Source organism: Cricetulus griseus (assembly GCF_003668045.3).
Source record: "Cricetulus griseus strain 17A/GY chromosome 1 unlocalized genomic scaffold, alternate assembly CriGri-PICRH-1.0 chr1_0, whole genome shotgun sequence".
Classification (NCBI taxonomy): Eukaryota; Metazoa; Chordata; class Mammalia; order Rodentia; family Cricetidae; genus Cricetulus; species Cricetulus griseus.
Genome location: NW_023276806.1, coordinates 155049665 through 155062327, shown reverse-complemented (window position 1 = coordinate 155062327; position 12663 = coordinate 155049665). Strand labels below are relative to the sequence as shown.

Genomic DNA, 12663 nt, shown 5'->3' with positions numbered 1-12663 from the left:
CTCAGTCTCTGGTGGGAAAGTCAAAAGCTTCCTGCCTCCTGTGTCCCTTGCCCTTATAGCATTGGCAAAAGTTACAACTCCAGACAGACAAGTGAACAACCATACATCCACGGAACAACTCATTCTCATTCAGTGGCTACAAACTGTTAGCTTTCTGAGTTTCTCCCTGTCTTAAAACTGGTACCTGCTGATGGAGAATAATAGTTAGCAATCTTGTTTTCATGAGTTCTCTATTTCTACAGGGAGTTTCTCTGTTCCTAAGCCGAGAAGACCCTTCACCAAATAACTAATGCCTATTGAATGGTCAGTCCCTCGATGGCAATCAATCCTGTGGTTTCCTCACCATAATATGGCTTCAGATATTCATAGGTATCCTATTGCAGAGCTAGACTGCAGTGATATTAAACAACAATGTTCCTTTTAAGAATGAGTGATTTTTGCCTCCTGCCTACAGAAATATTTTACTCTCTATGACATGTTTAATACTTGGTTTTATCTAAGGATTAAAATCTTTAGTTATTCCTCCAATTTATTGATTCTTTTTCATACACATAGAAATGAAGGCAGGCTTTTAGGGTATCTCCCTGTTTCCATAATTCAGTATGAAAATGACTCAATGGTGAAATGTTGTGTGAAGGGCTCATTTGGTACAATTTGGGGTATAACAAATGTTTTTCTTCATGTATTTCCCTGAGTTTAATTTATTAATATGTAAATAAAGCTTATTTATAAGTAAGGTAATAAACATTTATAAATAAGGTTTATTTATTTATAAGGTTTATCACAATATTAAAACCTGCAGGGGCTATTTACATTAACATCAGGAAAGATTGAAAAGTTTCTGGGGGCATAAAATGAATATATTGGGTCTTATTTATCAGTTGGACATTCTAGCAATGTTTTAGAGGAAGGACCGAAAAATACTCTGCGTCATCAAGAGGCAGTCCTTCTCTGTTCTCTTTTTCAGTAAAGAAGTCTGCCAAGCGACAGATATCATCATGTGTCCAGTGTGTGACAAATACTGTCCATTCATGAGGCTGTCTGACAGCTGTGTTTATGCCAAGGTAAGTCTAAACAGGCAGAATTGTGGTAGGAGAGAATTTAATATAAGCTTTCTGTGGAACACTGGGCAACTATATTCCTCTATTATTTCCCATGTTTGAACCTCAAATTATGCTGTGCCATGGGAACATCAGCATTTAGCATTCCAATGCAAATATCCTTTTGAATGTGGTGTGTCTAAAAGATGTGTCTCCAGGCACCATCACAAGACACTGCATCATGGCCTGGTGCAAGGAGCACAGATGTTGGAGTTAAGGGAAGATCAGTTTGTGTTTCTGTTGTTGTTGGAGTGGTTTGTATTTATTACTGATTACATGTTGAGCAATGACACAGATCTCTCATGATGTAAACTCTGTGAGCATCAATGTGATTTGTGTTGTTTTCTTCTTTGTAATCCAGTGAATTTTATTTTTACACATGATCTTAGCCAAAGACTGGGAAGCAACAGACTTCATCTTTTTACATTTTACAAGATTGGTCATAGAAGGATACTGGCTTAACTTCTTTTCCTGCTGCTGTGATGAAATTCTGACAAAAGAACTTAACAAAGGAGGGCATGATTTTGCCTTGTGATTTCAAGGTAACACCCAACATGGCTGAGAAGATACCGTGGCAGGACTAGGAAACACGTTGCATCTGTAGTCAGGAAGTGTGGGAGGATCAATCTGTGTTTAGCTAGCTTCCTCTTGTTTGTACAGTCCAAGACCCAAGCCCAGGGGATGATGCTGCCCACTTTCAGGATGGAGCTTTCCACATTAGTTAACCTAATCAAGAAAATCAATCCCTCCCCCCAGATAATCCCTCATGGGCATGGCCAGAGGCCTGTCTTCTAAGTGATTCCATATCCTGCCAAGTTGTCAACTCAGTATTACCCATCATAGATGCACAGGTTTTAACAGACTCTAAAGGGATCCATGACAGAGAAAATGGCTGAAGCCCCTACTCTAGACATTCCATGACTAACCAGGAGCCTAGACATCCATGAGTTATTCTTGGAGACCTCTGCTACATGCAGGTTCTGATTTTGACTCTACTCTCTACCATTTGTTTGTCAAGAGCGAGTTATTTAAGCTGCATGATCCTGAGATTCTTTTCATCTACAAAATGAACATGCAACACAATAAGATCTCAGTATATGACAGTTGTGGCTATTTAGCTTTCCTTTATCATTATTGCCAATAATCAAGTGCAGCTCAGCTACCTGTCCATTGACCGTGTGTAGATATTGCCTTTCTGGGACTAATAAGCTTGTCATTCTTAAACACAGTAAGTGCCAGTCCTCTCTGACCCACTACATGACACATCCTGATAGCTGAAGAATGCTTTGGAAAATGCTCAGGACATGACACTATGATTTCTGTCATGTACCATCTCAGACCCCCTTCTCATGATATATTTTTAACAAAATATTAAATACATTAATTAAATTGCTAGTGTATTTTTTAGCTTCAGGGTAGTATCATAATTGCAAACAAAAGCTAGAGTTCAGGTCAATGTAGTCTTTCCTAAGATCCACTGCCTATGTGTTTGCCTAAATTCCAGATATAAAAGAGGTTGGCAGATTTTATCAGACATCCGTGACTACAGCAGCCTGGATCTGTCTAATTACTCTGTTGGCTTTTCATTGTTTTGTTCACTTAGCACATGAGAACACTTGATAGGCAGCCCACAGCCTATTCATAATAGCTCCAGCAGTGCAGGTGGCGAGTCCTGTGGGTAGAGCCCAAGCGCAGCAGTCAACTTTGTCTAAAACAATCTGGGCTCTGAGTGTATGTTACAAGAGACCAGAAAAGCACTCAGTGCCTCTCCCTGTCTTTAGAGGACATGTAGACTGAGGCTATAAGGACAACTAAAGCAAAGCAATTTTGGGAAATGTATATTTAAGAAATCAGGAACTTTGTCAGTAATACAATTTTACTGAAAAGTCATGAGGTTTATGTTTTAAAAGCCTGCTTTCGGAAACCATCAAATTGCTATGGTTTGGTCTTTGTTTGGTGTCGTGTGTGTGTGTGTGTGTGTGTGTGTGTGTGTGTGTGTGTGTGTGTGTGTGTTCCTTATGAAATAATTTCTAATGTGAAAAGAGTTGGTTGGGTGAAATTCCCTTCCCAGGAAATCTTTAATAATTCTTTCAGTTAACCATTGTGAATAGTTCAGAGTGCTCAAATTTCATAGGCGCTTCTGTTGGCAGTAATTCTATCAGGAATCTAAAATAATTCTGATTTTCATGATAGGTTATTTCCATAATTGATAGGAAGCATGTGTTATTTCCAGCCTGCATGTCAATTTCAAGGCAGGGGTCATTTTCACCATTTTATTCAGAAAACTAATACCTACTCATCCTTACTCATAGGACACCTGATAAAGGTGGGTCTCCATTTACCAGACCACACAACATAGCTTCTTTACCACCAGGACCTGCTGAGCTGTAAGATGTTAGACTCTGAATTTTGTGTTTGGCCTTCCCTAAAAACTTTAGACAAAAGGCAAGGATGACAGAATCAGAGTTCTACAGACTTCCTTTAGAAGCATGTATTAGAATGTCAGGGTGAGTTTGTGGGTCTTATTCAGAGAGTAGGTCCAGCCCAGCCAGCAGCTGCTTTTCTCATCATCAGATAATACCTTACCCTCATCCTTGGCAAGCACACGCGTCTGAAATCTACCTCCAACTGATATAAACAGGGAGACACTGACAAGCTTATTGTTTTCTGCAAAAAAGAAAAAAAACAATAAAATCACAAAATGGCTCCCAGCCTAGAACTGGCACCCTCCAGACCCCCAAGTGACTCTCCAGTACACTTGTGCACAGTTCTGCAGACAGGTTCCCTTCCTGTGATGGGAAGATGGCCGAGCCTCTAGGCTTCAGTCTTCCTTCCTTTCTCTTTAAGTATCCTTTTTGTGCTCATTTTAAATTCTTGGTCTTTGGACTGGGGATAAAACTCAGTGGTAGTGCATTTGCCTAACAGGTATGAGACTCTGGGTTTTATCCCCAACATTAAAACATTGCCGCAGTTTTTATTCTGTTATCCTAGGGTCTATGTTTCTTCAGAAAGTGTCTGTTGGGCTTCGAAGATAGCTGAGCAGGTAAAGCATTTGTCATGAAAATGTGAGGAGGGGGCCTCAGGTCCTCTATCACCCAAGTAAAGCCCAGGTGGATATGACATCTTCCCTGTAATCCTAGCATGTCAGAGGCAGAGACTTGGAACCCCCTAGGCAAGCTAGCTATATTAGCTGAGTCAGCAAAGCTCTGGGCTTGACTGGGGGACCTCACCTCAATACATAATGTGGAGAACAATCAAAGAAGACACCTGGAATTGATCTTAGGCCTTCACACATACATGCACACATGTAAACTCACACTCATACACATGTCCATATATACATATGCCCCACACAAATCAGTTTGAGACCACTGCCCATCTACTTGAAACATCTTTCGGTCCTCGTGTTTTGTTACTACATAGAGTCTGTTCTCTTGCTGTTCTTTGGTGGGATTTGGCCAAGGGAAGCATCAGATGAGCTAGACTACCACTGTACTGGGAACCAGAAGTCCTCATTTTCTCAGCTATTCTGATTCACACTGATGACCACAGCAGAAAACTGTCTCTTCCAATGTTTATATCCTGTCCCAAGGAAGTACTCCACTGGGTCCTACTATCCATGTACTCCTTGGAAACAGCATGAGAGACATCTGTTGTGTGGGTGGGAATAATGTAGGCAGCCCAAAATGACAGCCACAATTCAACCAAGAACCTGCCCTCATGTTACAAGCTGCTGCATTCACCAAATATCCAGATAGGGAGCCGGAACCCACCATGTACCACTAGTGCTGCCAGGATTATGTGATACGGGGTGGGGGATTCCAGCACAACATTCCATCTGGCATACAAAAGGATTAGGATTTAGATATTTATGTCACATTTAGTGTTTGAATGCTACCCATCTCTCTTCCATTTAAAGAACAAGAGAGCATAAACTTTTGGGAAAACGCTTAATACTATGATATGGCAAGAAAATACCTGTTTATGCTGGGTGTATTCTCCAGAGACAGTAAAGTGTACTTTACTAGGGAAACATAAGATGCCCAAAAAGCTATGTTTTATGAAACTGTCAGTCATCAGTTTGCCATGGACTTTGTGTGATTTAGAATGGAGGTGGAAATGGGTGTGACTGTTTCATAGTAAGAATAGAACTTTAGATCACATTCTGGTGAAAAGGCATTGCCAACTCTCTTTGGGTGATAGGAAGCGGCAAGTACAGTGAGAATGGATTTTATAATGGTTCCTGTCTCTTGTATTTATAATGCTGAAATGTAAAGTAACCCACAAAATTATAGGAGCAAAATAGCTATGTCTCTGAAATGAATAAATGAGACATTAGAAACAATGTTTGGGGAGTTAAGAGCTTTTAAACCAACAACAAAAGCACCTCCCTGGCCCTAAGTATAATTATACCCATTTCTATATAGATGTATAAGAGTTTTTAAGGCACACAAGTGGAATTCTTAGAAGCACTATTGGAGCTGCTGACCAGTGTTCAAATGCATGATCCTGGTGTAAGGGGACAAACTCTTTCCTCCACATCTGAACTTCACAGTTGGAAGACACCCACCCTCTTCTTACTCATCGTCAAGGGGAATATTGAACAAGTACCCTTACAAAGCTCACAGTGTCACCATAACTATTTTGTGCAGCATTAAAAATAAGTTAAATTATTGTTCATGATAAACTAGCTGAATGGATTCTGTTATTCCCAGGTGACCCACCTTTTTGACAATGGAGCCACTGTGTTCTTTGCTGTGTTCATGGCTGTCTGGGGTAAGTGAACAATAGCCATGAAGCATGAGTTGCCCTAATCTGCCCTGCAGTGTGTTCCTTTAGAGCCATGCTCTGGATGTCAATGGAAGAAGCTTGAGTAAATCCAGTTGGGTTTCCTGTTGGCAACAAGCATTTCACTAATTTACTTGGTTTACTTTGAAAGCGATAATATCCAGGGGAAATGTGTCTGATGGTTTCTTTTAAGATCTTGGACAGCTTTGTCAATTTTCTTGGACTCATCCAACATCTCTGTCTCTCATAGTCCTTCTGTAGCTGATAGTTATCAAAGATGTTGGCACTCATAGCCTATCTATGAATAATCTGGTTCCTATAGGAGTTCTGCCTTCCCTGGTGGCATAGGTAACAATCTCTCACTATTTTGCTGTTCTTAAATCCTCAATGCATTTGAATCCCTTACAAATGGGGAGAGGATGTGGAGAAGGAAGAACCAAACCAATGATTGCATAGAGTTTTGGCTACAAGACTGAGATCAAGATAAAAAATAATACATATCTTGCCTCCCTAGAACATATAAGTGTCATTATCAGGAAGTGTAATAAGCAACCAGTGCTTAATCTTTGTCATTGTTACAAATGAAGTGACTCTGGAAAATGAACTTATTTCCTAAGTCAGTGGTACCTAACTTTTTCTAGTCCCAACCACATATAAAGTGGAAATAGCTGTTAGGCATACTGGTGGATATTAGAAGAGCTTGCTAATAGCCAGGGATAGGGCTGCCATAAGCATCCTCACCCAGAATCCCCAAGCTCTTCCTTGAACACTAGTCTAGTGTGTAGTGAGGTATGATTATATATAATGAATAGCCTCCAGGTGTCATTCAGGAAAAATTAAATACAAACCCCCATACCCACTTCAGTATTTCTCCAATTTCAAATACCCACTGATAGATCTTTTGAATGAGATAAGTTTTATCTTCCCACAACTTAACCCCTGAGGTTATACTGAAGTGAAATTTTGGTATAATGCCCTTTGTCTGGAAGGTAGAATTTGTCACCTCTTCCACAATTATGCTATTGTAAAAGAGATTGCATTTTTGCAAGATGTCTAGTCCTGTGAATATTAAATAAGTTTAATTGATGGCCCCTTTGTCCAGCTTGACTGGTTGCTGATGGAACATGGAGTTGGGAAGAATCTAAGATGACAAGTGGGTAGAGTGGAAACTTGACAGCTCTGGGCTTTGCAATATATGCAGTATGAATCTGATAGATTTCCTATAAGGCATTTTTGGCACAGAGGAACATTTAGGTTGTCTCTGGACAAAGCAAACCTTGGATAATTCACCCTCTAATTGCTTCATCTTGACTGGCAACTTATGGCTTAAGTCCTATGTTAGTCCCAGAAATGTGCTAGTTCAGGAGCAAGAATCTATCATCCCAAGTATTCCTTTGCAGAAAAGCATGTGTCTTCTACAGTGATCTAGGACAACCAGAGTTAATAACAGTTATGCTAGTAGTATATGGTTATTGCTACACATTACCATAATCATTGCACATATCTTATCTGCTTTAATCCCCACCACAACCTTCAAGAAAGCAACTATCACTATGCTCATGTAATAACCGAGGAAACTGAAGTTGAAACCAGCATAAAACAAAGCTGACAGTTAACTTGAGCAGTCATAGCTTTTCAGCTTTGGAATAGGCATGGGTGTTGTTTGCAGTTGCTTCGGCTGTGGAGACTCCAGCCTTCAGATAACAAACCATCATGTTCATCCCGAGCCTCATTTTTGCTACTTTGGGATGGTGATGTTTTGTAGAGGCACATTCATTCTAAATGGAGCTCAGTCTAATCCTGTCAGGATCATATCCTAGGTCTGATGTTAAAATGTTTAAGAAAACAAACACACTTTGTCCTGCGCGCTGTATGTTCTCGCCGGCAAGAAATACATGCAGGACACTCAGATCCTTCTGCAGACAAGCTTTAATGCATCTTGAGAGTTGGGAGAGCATAAGCTTACCAGAGCGGAGACCCTAAACCAAGAATCCCATTCCTTAATAAAGGCTGGCAAGCCGCCTGGGACGTGTTACCCTATGAATGGCTTCAGCTCCTCAGGCCAAATGAGCCACGGGATAGGCAGAGATCAAAGGAATGGAGATTACCCAGCGCCTGTGAAGTAATTTACATTTTGGTGTCTTCAGGCACCATTATTGTAATGGAGAATGCAGGAAATGGCTCCCTACATATCCCCCTTTTTTATTAATTAATGAAAAGGCTTTACATTTTTACAAGCAAATAGGTCACCCATATGTTGAGGGATAGAGGCAGAGGTTGTACCTTCCCAAATCAAACATTAAGACTGTGTACGAGAGTCGCGACTAGGCTGTTAGCTTGACCCAAAGCACTCTCGACCTGTCCTCTGCCGTTTTTCTGGGAAAGGGAGGCTCGGGCAGGCAACCCTTATGCAGGACAACGTACCTCTTAGAGAAGCCTGCATACTAGGCAACTCTGTGCGATGCCTTGCTCAACATCCCTCATGGGCTGCTCAAATTAGACACTCTACCCTGTGCAATGAGCCTAGGCTCCGGGTGTGCAAGAGCTGTCTGGCCGGCGGCCTATTGCTTAAGCATTGTTAGCCAAATATCAGTGGAAGCGCTTGGGCGATCTCTCTTTAGTTTTGAGCCTAGAGCTTACAGACCAGCCAGAAGTAACACCAATCCGCAAACGGCTGCACCAAACAATCCCACCCCCACCCCTTTCTCTCCGTCAAGGACAGGAGTTAATCTGGATAACAATAGCGGCTCTCAACTCCCGGGGAGAGGGTGGAGTTTCAATTTTTGAAGGTCCGAAGGGGCTCTTCGGGTTGAGTCTTTCTGGGATCCATAGAGGATTTTCTTCATCCTGTGGGAAAACACAATAGCTCCCCTGGATCTTATGAGAATAGGATCCGGGCCTCTCTAAAGATCAGTTAAGATATCTTTCCATTTTACCATTTTTTTTTTTTGCCTTTTAGGTTTTGAGGTTTGGCGCTTGGCCTCAGTATGGCCCTGAGCTTTAATGTTTATGAGGCTTTAAAGCCCCAGGCATTCCAGGCCTTTAAGAAGTGTTGAATAGCAGGCATGGCCTTTTCCCCTATCAAAGACTGGGAAAGCCATCTGTAATTTCCTCCGCTCCTCTGATGGTAAGAAGGAGTCGGTACCAAATAATGGGGGTGCTGATAGAAGTACACCCGCTGAATTAACAGGCGATGGCCTCATATTTGTTTTCACTTTTGGCAGCCGATATCTATCGGGGTGGTATTGTGCTGCCTCCTCCTCTAGCTCTGCTTCCTTGCTAGAGTCTAAAATCTCAGAGTCTGATCTGCTCAGCTCCAAGGCCTCTAGTCTCATTGTAGGGCAGAGGCTAGGTTTTGAGTCTTTATTTCTCTTAAATTTACCGGGGTGTGACCGGTTATTCCCTATTTTCTCTCCCTCCTTTTTTGTTTCTTTTTTACCTAGCTGAGCTGTTTCCTCTAAAACTTTATCTCTTGAGCTTTTAGAGTCATCAGAGCTATCAAGATTTAAAGCTTTAAACTTATTTACAGAATTATCTAACAAATTATTCACTCCCTTGTCAGTAGACATCCCAGGAGGTCCTTTTTCCTTATATACTCCCTTGTCAGTAGACATCCCTGGAGGTCCTTTTTCCTTATATTTTATTGTTGGGCGCTCCCCATCTCTCACCATATTCGGTTTCTGATATGTATTTCTGGACTTCTTTAAGATTGCTACAACAGTGAGAAAGGTCAAAATAGCTCCTAGTAAAAGCATAGAAGCCTCTATATTAACCTCCCAAAATAGCAACATTCCCAAGCCAAAGTCCAGAAAAAACATACCTCTCCGAATTTACCACCCTGCAGTTCTGAATCCGCCCCGTTAGAGGGGTCTCCGCAGTGCCGGAGATGTTCACATGTTCCCGGGTTTCGGCACCATATGTCCCGCGCGCTGTATGTTCTCGCCGGCAAGAAATACATGCAGGACACTCAGATCCTTCTGCAGACAAGCTTTAATGCATCTTGAGAGTTGGGAGAGCATAAGCTTACCAGAGCAGAGACCCTGAACCAAGAATCCCATTCCTTAATAAAGGCTGGCAAGCCGCCTGGGACGTGTTACCCTATGAATGGCTTCAGCTCCTCAGGCCAAATGAGCCATGGGATAGGCAGAGATCAAAGGAATGGAGATTACCCAGCGCCTGTGAAGTAATTTACATTTTGGTGTCTTCAGGCACCATTATTGTAATGGAGAATGCAGGAAACGGCTCCCTACAACACTTGATTTTCAGAATAATTGCTAAGACACGGCTAACAGGCGCAGGGTGATTTTTTGAGACCTCTGGGTGGATGTGCTGTTCACTGAGTTTGCTTTGTGTTCACCAGCTGAACAATAAAACTCCAGTCAGTAGCACTGTGCCCACCCCAGGCTTGTATATTAGTTTTGCTCATGTTCCCACATGTATGGCAGCAGGACTCCATGAAGATCTTCAGGTTACACCATGAACCCAGGTACAGTGTGGCTCTTCCCTCTCTGCTCTTTTTTGTTCACAAGGAGTCGAGGGACAGGATAATTGTGGACGAAATTAACTTCTCTCCCTAGAGACAAAAGAAGAATCATTAGGGAAGTAGATGCTGCTGGCAGAGACCTATGGGGAAGTAGATTATCTCCCTCTGATTTTCATTGCTGAGTCCTCTTTTTTTCCTTAATTTATATTTTACTTTCAACATTGTTTTTAAAAATTACCCCCAGCTCACAAACAATGAGGCGCTATATGTCCTCCAATCAAAATGTGAAGATAGTGGATATTTTGTTCAAATTGAACGATTTTGTACAATTTTGTAAGGGATTAGCCAAGGAAGTCTGCCTCTTTTTAAATTCATGTTGCCGTAATTGGCCTTTTGTCTCTGGAAATTGTCTGACTTCTTCTTCTGTAATCTTATCTGCAAGTCTGACAAAACAATATTGTTAATAAAAATATCACACTAAAAAGTAATTAGTTAAAATACTATTATATGGTCAAAAAAGAAGAAGCATGTGATTACAAAACATCCACTGTGTGTGGATGCGTGTACATATGACAATTCATCACTCTCTCATAAACCATCAGAAGGAATCACTGTTTCCATTTCATAGCTGAAATGACTTAGAGGCCCAGAAAAGCTACTTGGCTTACTCAAAATTATGCAGAAGCTATAAGAAATGGAGTCTGGAGTTTAAGCCAGATCCTATTTGTCCTATTCTAGAGCCATTGCCAGGTCTCCCCCATAGGAAACATCAATTAAGATCTCTGGTTAATAGCAGACGGTACACTCCTTGTCACTGGACACTGGGTGCTGTTGGCTATTACAACTCCTGGAGAGATATTAACTGACATCTACTCCCCCACAAAGGGAACTGATGACAGACCAAAATTTGGATACCACCAAAGTCCGATTTGGTGAATCAGTGAGTTTTATTGGAGTCACTTACATAAATGTGGCTGAGGCATTACTTAAAGGAACAGAAATGACTCAAAGCTACATCACCTAAGCCCACCCCACCATGAGTGATGGCTCACAAAATGGGAACCTCGAGCACACTGTACAACCTGAAGGTGGCTGAACAGGTTGCCCAGTGTCCTTTGCAGGCCATTCAGTTGGTCTGAGCTTTTCCCAGGAAGTTCAGCTATTCCTTTTCTCCAGGCATCTTGACTACTGTGACCATTTTCTTGACAGCTTGGCTTGTCTGAGAGTCTTCTGGGCAATTTGGCTAGTCTATAGAGTCTCTCATTGCTTATATGTTTGGGGTATGAGAGGCCTAGTGAATCTGGTCAGTTTCAGGGACTTCTTGAAACTATTTTTGTTTACTTCCTGAACTTCCCTATAGAGTGCTTCTTAACCTGTGGACTGTGACCCTTTTTAGGTAAAAATATCCTTTCACAGGATATTTAGGGTCACCTAAGACCATCTGAGAACACAGATATTTATATTACGATCATAACAGCAGCAAACTGTTATGCTATGAAGTAGCGATAAAAACAATTTTATGGGGGTCACCACAACATGAGGAACTGTGTTAAAGGGTAGCAGCATTAGGAAGGCTGAGAACCACTGCTGTAGGATTGTTTCACCTCCCTGTGAACATCCTTTCTTGATGAGCTTCCTCCCAAGATAAAGGAAACCACAAAGATAAGCAAATAAAAATGATAATGTCTCTACTCTCAAGAGACTCCAGTACATCGTGAGTTGTTAATTATAGTACAGGTTACAGTACAGCAAAATATACAAACAAAGTGTGAGTCTAAGTACATTAAATAATAATGTAGACTGGAAGAAATTGGGGAACAATATCAATGGTGTTTTGCTGTGAGTGCTGGAACTATGAGAGCTTTTCACACAACAAAATCCAGCAGTTTTCTATGAGCAATTTGTCAGATTATGTCAACTATATGTAATGTTGTAATCATCAGCATAATGATGGCATGAAACTTTCTAGTCCTGTAGAAGTTTTCTCCTAGCGTGGCAGTCAGTCCATTGGTAGCCTCACACTTGCTTTCCAGTACGCTTTCACCCATACCATATTACAGTCAAAGAGAATCAACACACAGCATTTGATGTCTAGCTTCTTTCACTACACTTAATGCTATTGAGATTCATTTCTGTTCCTGCATAAGTCAGTAGTTTGTACCTTTATAGTTCGGGATAGTATCTATCTCATTGCATAGTTACACCATAGTTGGTGTGTATGCTACCAGTTATTAGGTACTTGTGCCAGTTCAGGTTTTAACTATCATGAATGTATGAATTGCTGGCTTTCTA

The 12663-nt window shown here is 41.2% G+C and overlaps 1 protein-coding gene across 1 annotated transcript in view; it reads left to right on the top strand.

Moving 5' to 3' along the window:
• The window catches only part of Ano4 (anoctamin 4), a 190987-nt gene that overhangs the window by 115066 nt on the left and 63258 nt on the right, over window positions 1–12663 (top strand). Inside the window, exons 12-13 of the mRNA XM_035451372.1 lie at window positions 968–1064; window positions 5816–5876. Of these exons, the coding sequence (XP_035307263.1) occupies window positions 968–1064; window positions 5816–5876 (158 nt within the window). The remainder of the gene's footprint in view (window positions 1–967; window positions 1065–5815; window positions 5877–12663) is intronic.